The sequence below is a fragment of the Branchiostoma lanceolatum genome, chromosome 12 (assembly GCF_035083965.1).
Source record: "Branchiostoma lanceolatum isolate klBraLanc5 chromosome 12, klBraLanc5.hap2, whole genome shotgun sequence".
NCBI lineage: Eukaryota > Metazoa > Chordata > Leptocardii > Amphioxiformes > Branchiostomatidae > Branchiostoma > Branchiostoma lanceolatum.
In genome coordinates, this window is record NC_089733.1 from 10,584,983 (window position 1) to 10,600,696 (window position 15,714).

Consider the following 15,714-nt stretch of genomic DNA (forward strand, 5'->3'; position numbering starts at 1 on the left):
TCTTCTCCCCTCTCTCATCTTCTCCCCTCTCTCATCTTCTCCCCACTCTCATCCCACTCTCATCCCACTCTCATCCCATTCTTATCCCTGTTCTTATCCCCTTCCTTAACCCTTTCTTCCCCAATGTTCCCATTCTCATCCCCGTGTCTACTCTGACCAAAGCATAGCACAGCTGGAAACTTAATACATTGAATGTTATATCCCTTACCGTCCTATAGACCTATTCACAGACTTGACCTTACATTTCAGATGCCTTTCAACGTTTCCCCATAACGTAAAATGACCGGTTTACGTCCGATTTATTTAAAACGTTATTTCATCCTAAAACCTCGCGGACAGAGTCAAATGTTTAACCCATGGGTAGAAATATCAGCTCTTCTAACAAGAAAATGCATGGTCTGTAAGTTTTTCTCCCCAGTTTAACGCCGTGCGAGCATGTATTTATACTGGGGTATATGGTGTAGAATTGTGCTAAGCTTACCCTTTATCGTCCACCTCAGTATTTTCCCTTCTAGCGCCATGCTTGAAGAACACAGGCCGGGAAAAAAATGCACAGTATCTGTCGAAAGTAGTCTACAGACAAATGACAGTACAGTCCCTCCGCTTGCCCGACGCGATGGAAGAAAACACTTTTGTATTGTGAATTTCCCCGACATTAGCAGCACGTGGCGTTCACGTGATAAACGAATGGCCATGCTGTTCTGCCGTGCAAAAATGTATCATCTGAGCGGGGGTCGCTAGGTTGTATCAAACCTTCCTAAAACTGGCAAGAGTTTCAAACCTCGAATCACCATGGATAGTGTGCATATCAAAGAAAGGTTTAACGTCAGCTACTTTTAAAAGATACTAGCTATCGTGTAAGTTAGAAAAACATGATGAAATACGCGGTGTCGAATTACATATGAAGAGTTTATTCTGTTATGTCGCTGGACGTAAACACTTTTAAATGTTTTGTATAAAAGAGAGAGAGATGGCTGAAGATCATACTTATGACGTTCTTTGTTTCTCATGAGAACAGGCTTTGGCATAATACACCGCGACATGTGGACATGTCCCAATCTGGACGTAAACTACTCCTGCACGTAAATAGGTCATGTTACGTTAGATGAAGTCGATGTCCCAGCGGTAAAACCAATCCGCCACCCTGCAGCAGCATTCACATTTCCGCATGTGGCCTCTCCAATGTTCGGCGTTTTCCAGTCTTACTAGCAAATTACACAACAAACAGACAAACAAACAAAAACACACACCAACAAATGTATTTATTATCATTTATTTGTTTCGGGCACTCACTGGCCCATAGTTAAACCATATATATGCATGAACACAATCTAAGTACCTAAAACCAACCCAAAAATGACTACCATATATACGTTTCCAGATGTCTTGAGGTATGTATCTGTATCTATCTATACAACCGGTATACCCAACCTTCGGCGTCACACACCAGTTTCGCAGGCAAGCTTACTGATGGTCCAGAGATTTCCGCATACTTGAAAACATTTAATTAGCGTATCAATACTTACCTCCTCAACCACCCACAAGCTGTTCATATCCTACTTGCAGCCACGCACAAAACCTTTGGCAAGGTTAATCACTCTATACGTCTACGACGTATAACCTAAGTTATGACAGGTAGAACAGGTAAGTACTGTGATAGCCTGGCTACACACTACCTACCGGGTCACATTCATAAGATGGCCCCTGTACAATTCAGTAGCTGGCAATTGTACAATTCGAAGATTGCTTATCTAATCATTCTCTTTATGACCTCACACACCACGGTCTACCACTACACCTGAAACCTGGGATTTACAGATAGCATAAGTTAATTACAACTGTGGCAACACGCAGTCTGTGATGACGCCATTACACGTGAAAAACTAAACTTAGAAATTTTAGCTGCCGCCCAGCAGCAAAGGAAAATCCAGAAAAGAACGGGTAGTCAACCTCACCTAGATCACGTCTCTGATCCAATGTGAACACTGTGGCAGGAGGTTCAGGAACAGAATTGAACTTTTCAACTACATGAGGACTCATGCGACACATATACCACAGCCAACTGATGAATGGCAGCGGTCCTCGTCACAAGTGACAAACGAACCACCAGGTTTATCAAGATCGGTTTCTGAATCGGGAAAAACGTCACCTGTCACCGACTGAACTGGACACAACGAAGTGCTCCTGAATGGAAGACAACCAGATGTTGCTGATGGGTTTTAGCAGGAGCATACCCACACTGCCGCCGCCGTCTCTAGGGGTGAACCTGTGCCACCAGTCATATCACCCAAGGCCTCGGCCTTCCTCACCGATAACACACTCATGATCCAAGCATGACCATGTAAGTCTATGACATCTAAGATATCGTGCATTACCTCCGTCCACTGATCCAGCAGGGCATAAATGTTGATAAAATCTCAAGTGTACATGTCCCTTATTCTTTCGACCCTGTCCTCTAATAACGTAGCACGTGGCCAACTACTACAAATGCCTGCCTCGTATGTTTTCAGGTTTATCTTCCATCGTCTAACATGGCCAAATACTAAGTGGGCACGTGACATACTTTTGAATAACCATATGTACAATGCCTTACATGTCACCACGCTCTTCTACGTCTGGCGTATGCCCTGGCCGAAAATACATGTAAATATATGAACATACATGCCTCATATATCACTCACATTTATCTACACCTCGTATAATACCTGGCCGACTCAAAACACCACGTGAACATACTCACATACCTTCACATTCATCTACAATGTACGCCTCGAGCTCCCTTAGAACTTGGCTGAATCAAATCACGTGACCATGCCTGACATGTCGCAAAATTCATCTACGTCTCGCAAGAGCGTGGCCAAATACCACGTAGACCTGCCTCTGATTTCACAACGTTTGTCTTCGCCTCACGTTGAACGTGACCAACTCAAACGACCACGTGACCATGCCTCGAACGTCTCCAAATTCATCTACGTCTCGCATAAAATAAAAGTGGCCGATTACTACGTGACCATGCCTTGTCTGTCGCACGATATATCTACCTGTATACCTAGGATAGAGCATGGCCGAAAACCACGTGAACCATGTCTTACCTGTTACCAACTTCATTTATACCACCTGTAGAACGTGGCCGAATACCACGTAGTCTTGCACCGCATAAACCATTTGTTTTGCCGAATACCCTGTTCATCTATGACTCACATTGAACATGGCCAAATACCACATAGACATGCTTCACATGTCACCGACTTCATCTAATGAATGAATGAATGACATCACACAATGTATGCAAAAACAATCAATACAATAATTACTCAGCTATTCTGAAAACGATAACTCCACGAATATGAACGTAAATGGCGTACTAATATACTATACGTCAAACATTTCTATCTGCTACCATACATTCTCTTTTTTGTAAAGCGCTATGCCTCACGTAGAACGTGGCCGAATACCACATAGACATGTCTCGCATAGAAAGTGGCCGAATACCACAAAGATATGTCTCATCTAGAACGTGGCCGAATACCACGTAGGCATATCTCCCATAGAACGTAGCCGAATATTCCACGTAGGCATGTTTCACATAGAACGTGGCCGAATACCACGTAAGCATGTCACACATAGAACGTGGTCGAATACCACATATACATGTCTCACATAGAACGTGGCCGAATACCACGTAGGCATGTCTCACATAAAAGGTGGCCGAATACCACGTAGGCATGTCTCACATAAAAGGTGGCCGAATACCACGTAAACATGTCTCACATAAAAGGTGGCCGAATACCACGTGAGCATGTCTCACATAAAAGGTGGCCTAATACCACGTAGGCATGCCTCACATAGAACGTGGCCGAATACCACGAGCATGTCTCACATAAAAAAGGTGGCCGAATACCACGTAAGTATGCCTCACATAGAACGTGGCCGAATACCACGTAGGCATGTCTCACATAAAAGGTGGCCGAATACCACGTAGGCATGTCTCACATAGAACGTGGCCGAATACCACGTAAGCATGTCTCACATAAAAGGTGGCCGAATACCACGTAGGCATGCCTCACATAGAACGTGGCCGAATACCACGAGCATGTCTCACATAAAAAGGTGGCCGAATACCACGTAAGTATGCCTCACATAGAACGTGGCCGAATACCACGTAGGCATGTCTCACATAAAAGGTGGCCGAATACCACGTAAGTATGCCTCACATAGAACGTGGCCGAATACCACGTAGGCATGTCTCACATAAAAGGTGGCCGAATACCACGTAGGCATGCCTCACATAAAAGGTGGCCGAATACCACGTAATCTTGTCTCACATAGAACGTGGCCGAATACCACGTAGGCATGTCTCACATAAAACGTGGCCGAATACCACAACACACGCCTAAGAAATTTCAGGAATGCTCATCGATTACAACATATGACCGAAAACACACTTTATATCAATAATTCGTAACGAATCTACATACTATATTCCAAAACGCCAAACAGACGTCAACACGTCAATTTTGTTTTTCTTTTAAATACTATGAACATTGAAATACTTGATCCAAAACGACCAACCGAACAGTGTAGTTCATGTACTTCTCACGTTCACCGTGGCCGAGTACCACGACAATATGCCCCACAAATTTCACGAATGCTTATCGTACATTAAAATGACTGCAACCACAATTTACATCAATACCTCGTCAACAAATCTACATACTATATTCCGCACGAGCAAACAAAATCCACACGGCAATGCAATATAAACGACAAAATAGTCCACAACGACAAACCGGACACCTGTGTAGTTCATCTTAACTCCTCACATAAAACGTGGCCGAATACCACGACAACATGACTCGCAAATTTCATGAATGCTTATCGTACATTAAAATGACCGCAAACACAATTTACATCAACACCACGTCCGCAAATCTATATACTATATTCCGCACGAGCAACAGAAATCCACATGGAAATGGACTATGAACAATAGAATATTCCAAAAAGACAAACCCCACATCTGTCACTGTTCCCATGCCATTAGCAATGGCGGGCGGCATTGGCAGTGAGTTGCGACTCCGGGTCCAGCCGAGATGATGCCTGCTGGTTCTGTGGATGTCACGACGCTGTTCATCACTTCTGTCCTCCTTGCTCCAGCCGACAAACTGATAATTGTCTCACCATACTAGGACAGAAAATGCATCAAATTAACGTGATGGCAATTCTCGAACTTCTCTTCAACCTCTATGACTTCCACACCAGAGTCCAACTCACATACCATGCCGGCAGAACAACCCGAGATCATGATAGCGAGCCTTTCCCCGGGCCAAAGCCCGACTTAAAACCTAATTACACACAGTGCGCGTGGTTGTTGCCACACCTTTACGACAAATCAGCAGTCACCAAAACGTCAACATGACAAATAGCAAAATTCCAAATTTCACCACATAAAGCACTATAAAAGCAGCCTTCCAACCTTCACCCTGTACCGAAGTGTAATCTCTCCCTGGCGAGAGAAATGTCCTCTCACAGACGCCCACGGTGCACCGGAAGAAATCACCGAAGTATTTTGTTGTTCCGCACACCAGTTAGCGCTGTCACTCGGCACCTGGTCTGTCCTCTGCTCGCTGCACGTGCCCCACCTATTGTGCTGGTCTCCAGCAAATTAGCGTTGTCACCCAGCACCTGGTCTGCCGTCGCGCCCAAATTCTTTGGCTGCACGCCTCCCTGCCGTGGTCCAATTACCTGCAGCCTACTATTGAAGGTACAAATATATAAGCACTGTTATTAGCAGAAGCTTCCCAAAGTACTCGACCAAAGCCGTGGCCGACCACCAAGTCGGTAGACAACCATAAGTCACGAAAGGCGCCCCCCAAACTAGCTCACTAGGAGTAAAACATGTGCCCCTTGCGTCAACACAAGGTATACAAATACAAATCACCCCGCTACTGCGGACATTCTGTCACCAAAACGCTAAACATCGTCCGAAAAAACATGAAAATCTTAGTCCAACCTTCAACTTTCCCCTTTCACAAAGGAGCAACCGAAAGAAAAAGAGCTTCGTCAAAGTCCAGTCTTTCTACATCAAGCTCTCCTAAGGCGAGGGATCCAAGTCTCGCACCTCCGGTTGTGGGGGATGAATCCGCTGAAGTGACAGTGGGTAGTCTGTCTCTCCTGTACTTATAAGGTCTGTTCAGGTGAACTCATTAGTCTGATCCAATCAGTTTGCAGTGGGAATAGCGTATGGTTTCATACTCATCAGCAGCAGCAGCAGCACCATGATCATCATCATCTTCCTGATGTCCATCAGCATCTGCCTGAATGCAGGGATTGCCATCAGTTGGTGTAAAGCAGGCGTTTGGCTGCCGGTTAGGATCAGTGTTCAGTTCGTCTCCCGGACATTGCAGGTCTTGGTAGTTTTGCGGGCGTTCCTGGTACATCGGATTAGGGTCCTGGCTGCTTTGCGGGCGCTCCGGATTTTGCGCCATGGTGTTTTGCTGGTACATCGGATTTGGGTCCTGGCTGTTTTGCGAGCGTTCCGGATATTGGGCCATGGTGTTTTGCTGGTACATCGGATTTGGATCCTGGCTGTTTCGCGGGCGTTCCGGATTTTTCGCCATGGTGTTTTGCTGGTACATCGGATTTGGATCCTGGCTGTTTTGCGGGCGTTCCGGATTTTGCGCCATGGTGTTTTGCTGGTATATCGGATTAGGGTTCACGGTGTTTTGGGTGTCAATTGAACCATATCCCACAGTGTTTTGACTGTTTGTGATGTCATGCATTATAATATCACCCATGACAAAGGTCGTTTGTGTGCTTGTTTGTTTGTTTGTTTGTTCTTGTAGGGAAATGGCTCTTTAATCTGTCTGTTCTACGAACTCGGTTACGAAAATCCTTGACGATATGTGTTTGGATCTAATTTTAGGGTGCTATCTTTCCACGGCGTCTGTTTATTTATTTATTTCTGTTTCCTTTAGCAAGAGTAGACCATCACAGCGGTGCTCTGTGTTTGCAAAAATAATACATAAACATAATACAAATAAGAGAAAATGAATTAACAAACGAAAATTAATATATGTATAAACAAGCGTTAATACCTCACTAGCAATCGAGTGAATGGGAAACGATTTTGCAACTAACTGACTTCTACTATGTATGTTGAGAACAATTGGGTGAACCATGTCAAATACACTGAGCCAGACCCTACATCTGCTTGGATATTATGTAGTATTTAGTACCGTTCTTTTGGTAGGCATGAGATGTGTCCTTGCATATGCAACGTTTAAGCAGAAAAGGAAAATCTAATTTTTAGCTACATCAAACAATACATGAGTAAGTGTCTGAGACTTCACAATTCTAATCAGTGTGAGGTTTGAATTACTTATTGTCTCAGCCGAGCTTTATTAATTTTATTTGAAGACAAAATTGTGTTCACAATATGCAAATTTGTTTATGAATGACGAAGAATATGAACATTCGTACCCTACTGCCTGTTAATTTTAGAGAAATCTTGATTCATTGGCACCGTAACCTCTAGTTACGAAATTTGATATGATGCGGTTTTATCGCGTTAGCATGCGGTTATTGCACTTTCCTTGGTGCTGAACTCGCACCGGCTTCGTGCTGACGTGCACTGTCTACTGTTTTTGCATAAATCATAACTTTCAGGGGGATATCATTCTAAATAGCAAAGACGATATGTATAATAATTTCTCTTCTCGATAGTTCTTCCTAAACATAGAAATCGTTAGATAAAACTATATGAATCTGTCTTGACTCTTCATATTACTGTGTTTAGTAGCACTTCTCTGTGTAGGAACATGCATAAACAGTCCAGACATCAAACGGACAATAAATGTGCAGTCTAAACAGCTTGGATTCCATGGCACACAAGAAAATCGTTATAACGGGCTGGCCTTAGAAATACTTTATCAAACGATCTCATCTTTACAATGTGTGGTGTTTAGCATTAGATAACTGTCTTCTTCTGGGTTGCAAGAAATAATTAAAAAAAGGTCAACGAAGTAAAGGATCTAGATGCAGACGGTTTTGTACTTACGGCAGAACTTTGAAGGCAGTTCGTAGTTGGAGTCCAGAACGCTGTCAGAATCAGCCTAGTCTGCATCGAGAAGGAAACACTGGAAAAGGGCAACTGGTTTCCAGTCTCATAAATTCCGTTTAAACTATTGAGGAATGATGGATGGACCCCGATTCATACCAATAAGCTAGTTGACGGTTCGAACTGCTCATGCGCAGTGTAATGTATCGTGGGTAATATGTCAAAGTTGAAAGCATCTGAGACATAGAAAAATACGTCTGGACAAGATACAAAGCGTGGTCTAGACAAAATCTGTTTGGGGCTTTAAACTAACTAGCCATAAAAACACGTCTGGACATGTATCAAGCATGAGACAAGAATTGTTTGGGGGCCTTCGCCAATGACCTCGCACGTGCCGTGAACCGGCTTATTTATCAATAACGAAAAATTTGGACGTACCATTGATTAATGGGGGTGGCGCTTAATGTTTATAGAATGGCATCGCTATCCTTGGCTTATATTAGAGCATAATAGGTCAGCAAATCAGATTTATTGACGTACAATCTTCGTAACCTGTAAGGAATAAGAAAATTAAAAGAACAACGTCTAAAGAATAGGACAAGATAAAGGGATGAGAATTGTTTAATTGCATATTTCTGCCTATAGTGCAACAGCATCAAACATGGACAAAGAGTTTGCTATACAGATACAATTCACGAAACAATGACAAAAATATACTGTACAAGAATGGATTTGAAACTCAGTCATTACAATCGGTTCCCAAATAGGGCGCAGTTGTTCAAGGTCATTCACACGTGTCTCATTGCCCTCATATCTTTTGAAACATTTTTATATGGTTACACAATTTTGCCAATACATGATCGTCAATACAAGACAATTTGCATAGGCTGATTTGCTATCTAAGGTGATTTTACACACGATCAATATTCCCTTGGTAAACATTTTCATCTCAAAAGAACATTAGGTACCAGAAAAAGTGCAATTGCAAATGTCGGCCGTGTCTTCCAAGAAGCGAGGAGTGTGTATGTTCCAAACGAGGGTCACTATCGTCAGAACAAACGCTACGATTGTCCCCAAGAAGGATACAACGCCTAGAAGCAAATGAAGCCATCTAAAAACACTCAGTTCTACATTTATCTCGAAGAACTCGTAGATTTTTCTGGATGTGGGGTGTGGCGTCACTACTTCATCTGTAACCGGTGAGGGGCTGAGAAGCAGGGTTGTGGACTCCGCGTCTTCCACGGGAGCCTGGCCGTGCACGTGAGCCGATCGCTCTCTCTTCTTTTTCAACATGCCCAAATGCAGAAACTGCGTCGACACAAGAAACCCAAATCCGGTAAACAGCCCGAAAAATGTCTGTCCTTTGTTTTTCCAGTCTTCCTGCTCTACCAAAGCATAGTAGCAGGTTGAGCTACCGAGAATCAAACCGAAGACGAAGTGGAAAAGTTCAAAGACGACCTTCGAAAAGGTCGACTCCAGTTTCGAACTAGGCTGGGGCACCCCGGAGGATTCTGGGTGCACATCCGGGTAAGTTGACCTCGCTCTGGTGACGGCCCCGTAGAGTGATGACGTCAGGAGGACGAGCCACACCCAGATTCCCCACAGGTACTCGGAGCAGGCGGCGCTTTTGCAGAGTGGCGTGTTTCCATAGTTACCGGCAAAATACATCAATCCCATCAGTGATCCTGTAATATGAGACAGCTGTTAGATTATGTTTTAAAAATAGGGCGTTTGCAACTTTGGACTCACGTGACTATGACTAAGTATCGTCCGCCATGCTGGATCGTTAAATCTGGGAGTTACCTGGTAGATTAAGTTGTAATATGCAATTACACTCACGTAATTATGGCATTACACGTATGCAGAAGCATATTTATATTATAAGTATGAATCTGACAGTTACAGCTGACAGTGAAGTTAGCCTATGTCACGCAATGCTTAGCTGTCAGATGCTGATTAAGCCTAACTCGAGAAAACCATTCCCATTCCTAGAGTCACCAACAAGAAAAGTCTTTACCACTATGAAAATCAGTCCAATAGGACTTCAGGATTTTCTGTCACCATGGAAACCTGTCGCCTCCAAAACCATGGTAAGAAACAGTTCTAAGCCTGAAAATGATTTGTTCATGTTAGCGCAATTATGTACACATTGACATGATATTAGGATGTTGGCCATTCTCCTGGTGTTGGCCATCATGATTGTAAGGGCCTGGCCCGTAGCAGGGCTGCTAGAAGCGTGATTTAGCCATGCTAATAGTCGAGTGTGCTCCGTACATGGGAGGAGCCGCACTACTTACCGCTGAGGGAAGGACACCAGCCCAACCCGAGGTGGTACAGGACGTATCCCTGCGGGGTAGTCCATATCAATCCGCGCAGAGACATACCGGTATAGTCCCTTACCACTCTGGAAAAGATCCAAGAATACTGCTCACCCTTTTGACAAATATTTAAACACTACACACAAGGGTTTACTACTCTGGGGAGCTTTCGAGACGAACTCTGTCCCTTGTTTGTTTGTCTGTTCGAAGGTTTTTATTTGTTTCGTTGTTTGCTTCTTTCTTTGTTTGTTCCATCCATGGAGGTTTAATCAAACCTCCTTGTTCCATCTATGTAATAATGTTATAGATAGCTTGATATTTAGCATTTACAATTAAGCACAGTGTAGACCTTAGAAATGCACATTCAGTTATACAAAACAGGGATTCGCCTGTGTTCGAGGATAAAAGTTATTCACCTCCTTGGATAAGACCAGTTCTGCATTTGACGCCCCAAAGCCCAGTCAAACACGCCAGAACGACTGGAGAAACAAGAAATGGAAGAAAAAGTCAAAACCATTCAAACTTTCAGAACGATTAGGGACTAAAAGTAAAACGCTAGTCCTCTTAAGGTGAAGCATTTTACATACCGAGTCAACCCTACGTGTAAGGAGCTTGCACTGTTCAGTACAAACTTGTGTTACGCCATGAGTCGGTTTACCGGGTATGCAATACAAACGTACAAACAAACATACATACATACAAGTACTAGAAAAGTGACAGAACAAACGAAGTAAAAGATGTAGAATAATTTTCTAATGTGAATGAGCTTCTAATGTGAATGATCATGATAATACAGTGCACAATACCTGTTAAAGCCTGCGATATCCTCCCCTATAGACATGTACGAACCCCACCCCACGTACAGGCTGAACCACGTCATCAAACACACCGCCAGCCCTGCCCGGAAGTTCTGGGAGGCAAGCCACTGTAAAGGAAAGAAAAAATCGATTAAAACGTCTACGTCCCTGGCGCGTTGCCAAAAATATGATACTTGTGGAACTTATGGAACTGCACCGATCCTTCAGCCTTTCTCAAGGACAAATGACCCACTTCGTCGTGCACGTGAGCAGTACACACATTACCACTCCCGTACCCCCTGCATGTACACCCTTTACTCACCCCCACTAATTCTGTAGGTATCCCCATGTATTCCCCCTGCACAACCCCCCCCCCTGGTAGATTACCCCCCAAATATCACCCCCCCCCCCCCACTCACCACCACTGGTCTTTAAGGCTCCCCATACTCAGTCACCCACATGTCATATAGGTATCCCCCTGCCTGTACTTCACTGTAGGTACCCCCCGTACTCAACACCACCAGTCCTGTGGGTACCCCTTGCTATATAGGTATCCCCTGTACCCCTTGAATATCACCGCCAGCTCCGTCATGATGTACATCCCCTGCTCATACACCCTTGTCGGTACCCCCCTCTTTCTCATCACCAGTAGTCGTATAGGTACCACCCTGTATGTACCCCCTGCAGGTCAACCCCCTCCCGTACAACCCATCCCCCCCCTTACTCACCACCATCAGTCCTGTGGGTACCGCCACGATGAGGCGGCTGGTCACGTGTGCAGGCCAGTATCCCATCATGCTCCCAAAGTTGACGTAACCGCCCTGGCATCTGTTCAGGAAACCACCTGGAGAAATGCACGAAAACGTCATAAACTTATATAGATTCTCTTGTAGTACAAAGAGAGCTAAAAAAGTTTCTAGCTCCAATACGAAAAAGGAACGCATCGGATTTTCAATTGTCCTACTGCAGTCTTTCTCAGAATTCAAGGGACCAATCAACTAGGTCACGTGCTCTTACGGACACAGCAAGACGTCAGCGATTGGTCATAAGTGCCAGGAAGTCTATAGTTCCCGCCGTCTTTGTGCGATTAAAGGTTGGTACACCCTGATATAGATGTCATCCTTAAAAGTATAAATTAATTTTCTTTTCAAATCAGGTGAGGGGTGAAGTTTTACTTGTTTGTTTGGGAGTACCCTAATGTATCTCGCAACAGTTTGATATCATTGAAAATATTTTTCCACAAAAAGTACTGATGTTATGAATTTCCCCTTTTTTTATAAGAACAATTGATAGTGAATCACGGTTTCATGTCCTGTCCTAAAGGCATGATGAAATAATCTATATTCTAAATCGATCGCAATGTCTACCACGTCAGCAGCTTTGTTGACAGGACATGGAAAAGGCGGAGAAAGTCCGCTAAAACCGACAACCGATCACGGGCTGGATCGATCGCTGACGAGTCCAAGAGGGTACATTTAAAAACTGCGGCACGACATTGTATCTTTTTGTTAAGTTTTGTTCACACTAGCCACAACGGTTTTAGAATTCCGATTTGAAAACTAGTTTCTTTCGTTTATCCGTCGTGAATGTTTAATGGAGCAACTTCATTCGTCATATGTAGTTTTTTTATGTAGTTTGTATGTAAATATTGTATGTTTTCTATCGTGAGATGTGTATGGTGACAAGACCCTTGAAGACAAATCACAACGAGAGAACAATTCCAAAGTTCGCGGCTATGATTATCAGATTCAGCTTAACTTCTGATTAGCATTGCATGTGACATTCATATGAAACAAAATATTCACATGAATTGTGCCAACAGTTACATGTTTTGACTTAACAGCTACATAAAATCGCTTGACATTGATACATGCTGCCTAATTCATGAACATTGATGCATGATTACATAAGGTTTTAAAATTTTATCAACGACAAGATGAAATATTGTCATGGTAAAAGTAACAATCAGCACTGACTTTATCTATAAAGAACTTCACCGCCTATCACATTACTAGGGAATACAAAGGAACCACCACCTGCCATTTTTATAGAAGACTCTTAGAGATCGGGGTTCAAATGATAGGCAAAGCCGCAAATCTTTAAATCATATTAACTGCAGGTACATTCTGTAAAATATATAGTTTTATCAGGTTGGTAAATCACTGGATGATAAAGTTCTTTGTACACAACCAAAGCGTTGATACTTAACCGACATCTAGCTGTACGTAGTGTGAAGTAGAACCAGGCAGTATTGCACTGAAGAATGTGAAAGACGGTCACCGAAATATCGGTTAGGAATCAACTCATTGTTTGTGTGCAAAAAAAACTTCGCTATCCTGCAGTTGAAACCATTGCCATGAATTGAACCAACGAACTGACTATCGATTTGATCTACCGATTGATAGGAAGAAATTAAAACAACGTTTTAACCCCATACCTAACAAGCAGCACACGAGAAGAAGGCACAGGACTAAGGAGGTGGCCAGGGCACGGCGACATCGCGACGTCTTGCGGTAGAACAGGTAAGACTCCGTCTGTAACATCGTCCTCCTGTGGAACGGTAAGAAAAGTAGTCGTCAGCTGAAAAACAACACGCGACAAATTTACCTCGAAATCAGCCTCAGAGCGATATCAATCCATAGGGCGACGTTAGCCTAGAAACCGGCCTTCTGGCAAGGACATCAGGTCGCTGAAAAAATCAATCTGTAGACCTAATTTGGTGTAGATATCCAGACAATGGTTCAGACTCTGTTGCTGCCAACAAGCAATTGTATACGGAGAGACTATGTAACTTTTGAGTCTCTGTGAGGAGAAATATACTAGTAGTACATTACATACTTTCAATGTGGGTGTCAAATATGAATAAATTACTGTTTTGTTGCCCGTACATGCCCAAAATTCAATTCTCTTCTAGAATCGACTTCGACCTTCGCGTTCAACTTTCTACACTAGCGCAACTTACACAAAAATGTAGGGCTGCTGAAACAAAAAGGGAGCACTCGAAAGCTTCAACCAGCTGTAGCCTGCAATGTGCATAAGTTAAAAAAAATGCTCACCCAAACCTAAGACTGAATACCGAGTCTATCTCCGAGGTAACAAAGGTCGTTCGGTTCGGAACAAACAACCAGCCAAGACAGATGAACAAACGTTAACCCGACCAGGTGAGGGTCACAAGAACACGCGGGGTGTTCCATTCTAAACTTAGGGGTGAAAGATTTGTAAAGTTTTATTCTCAAAATACGGGATGGTCGAGAATAAATTTCAATTGGAAACTGTTAGTAGCTCTGGAAAGAGAGCTAAAACGTTGTATCGGATTCCTACTAGAAAAGCATGTGCATGAATGTGTATACAGTCTGTGTAATATTTTTCCAACCTTTAGTTACTTTCATTGATTGGCTATATAGTAGATAAATTATATATAGCTTCAAATAACCTCGTTTCTCGTTGCTTACTAACTCCTATCATATGTGTGACATAAACACACACAAAATGCGAAACCCAGAAAGAAAAATAATAATTTTCTATGTCGGCTTCTAGATAATAACGTCGTCCCGATGCCATTTATTCTACCACTGTCTAAGACATTCTAGGTAAACTGACGTTTTTCTAAGGAGTATGATATGACATAAATGACTAGTTTGCATACTCACATCTCAGACAGCCTCCTAGTACTAGTCTTGGCTCCAGTTGGCGACGACACGTACCTGGTGAACATGTCAGGGTTCGTCTCTCATAGTCACAGCAAGTTGCAAGCAATCGCCAAGAACTGGGGGTTACATGAATCGGTGATTCCAACAAAGGTCTAGTGGCTAATGATCCCAATTGTGCACCATAGGGTCACTGGTACGAACCCCGTCGAAGTAGCTATAGGTCAACCTCGACCTGAACACCCGTGACACAAGGTGACTTCGGAGCCGTTAGTCCCGTGTTATTGACCAAACAATTTCCTCGACGAGTAGACGTAAAAATTTTGAATGTAAAATATTCTAGATAACCAGAATCGGTGAGTAGACCAATACGTATATACACCTGGCTAGATGGACACTTTGGCTGCACGTCGATTGAACAAATCTTTACAAAAATATGGAAAGTGTATAAAAAAACACTTTCCCCGGTCAAAATCGTCCGAACGTTGGAATTGACCTTTGTTCGGTACCGGCGTGGCTTCAGTTGGGGAAAGGTTGACTTCGCCTCTGAGGTGCCAGAAGTATTGATAGACATTACGTAATGGGTTCTTCCATTGTTACGCAATCAGAGACAATACTGTCAATAGTATCGGCAAAAATAAGCGTGTCCAAAATTGTGGACAATTTAAGAGCCTTTGGAACGTATTCAATCTCTTGCAGCTAGCTCAAAATCTTGTTTCTAACTTTCGCGATTTTAGGAACTTGGATCTGGATTTGGTGCAAAAATAGAACAGTTAGACTTACTTAGAGTGAAGGAATGTGCGTTAAGTTTGGTTAGCAGCTCCTTCTAGCGACATGGCTGAAACTGAATCTAGTTTTGAGCAACGAGCACCGTCTATTAAAGACATGTATTC

At 43.2% G+C, this 15,714-nt stretch overlaps 1 protein-coding gene and 2 long non-coding RNA genes across 3 annotated transcripts; all 3 read right to left on the reverse strand.

The window, feature by feature from the left end:
* Nucleotides 1-1,192: 1,192 nt before the first annotated feature.
* LOC136446079 (uncharacterized) lies at nucleotides 1,193-6,237 on the reverse strand. Its single transcript, XR_010757494.1, has 2 exons — nucleotides 6,014-6,237; nucleotides 1,193-5,755 (listed from the first exon to the last, which is right to left on the reverse strand). It is a non-coding gene; the product is annotated as an uncharacterized lncRNA (long non-coding RNA).
* A 2,437-nt stretch (nucleotides 6,238-8,674) lies between these two features.
* LOC136446607 (uncharacterized) lies at nucleotides 8,675-10,887 on the reverse strand. Its single transcript, XR_010757607.1, has 3 exons — nucleotides 10,794-10,887; nucleotides 10,357-10,463; nucleotides 8,675-9,744 (listed from the first exon to the last, which is right to left on the reverse strand). It is a non-coding gene; the product is annotated as an uncharacterized lncRNA (long non-coding RNA).
* A 259-nt stretch (nucleotides 10,888-11,146) lies between these two features.
* LOC136445746 (uncharacterized) lies at nucleotides 11,147-14,979 on the reverse strand. The gene is made up of 4 exons (XM_066443882.1): nucleotides 14,825-14,979; nucleotides 13,612-13,724; nucleotides 11,903-12,018; nucleotides 11,147-11,302 (listed from the first exon to the last, which is right to left on the reverse strand). Exons 1-4 carry the CDS (start codon nucleotides 14,887-14,889, stop codon nucleotides 11,147-11,149), a joined length of 450 nt encoding a protein of 149 aa, XP_066299979.1. The 5' UTR covers nucleotides 14,890-14,979.
* Nucleotides 14,980-15,714: the final 735 nt, after the last annotated feature.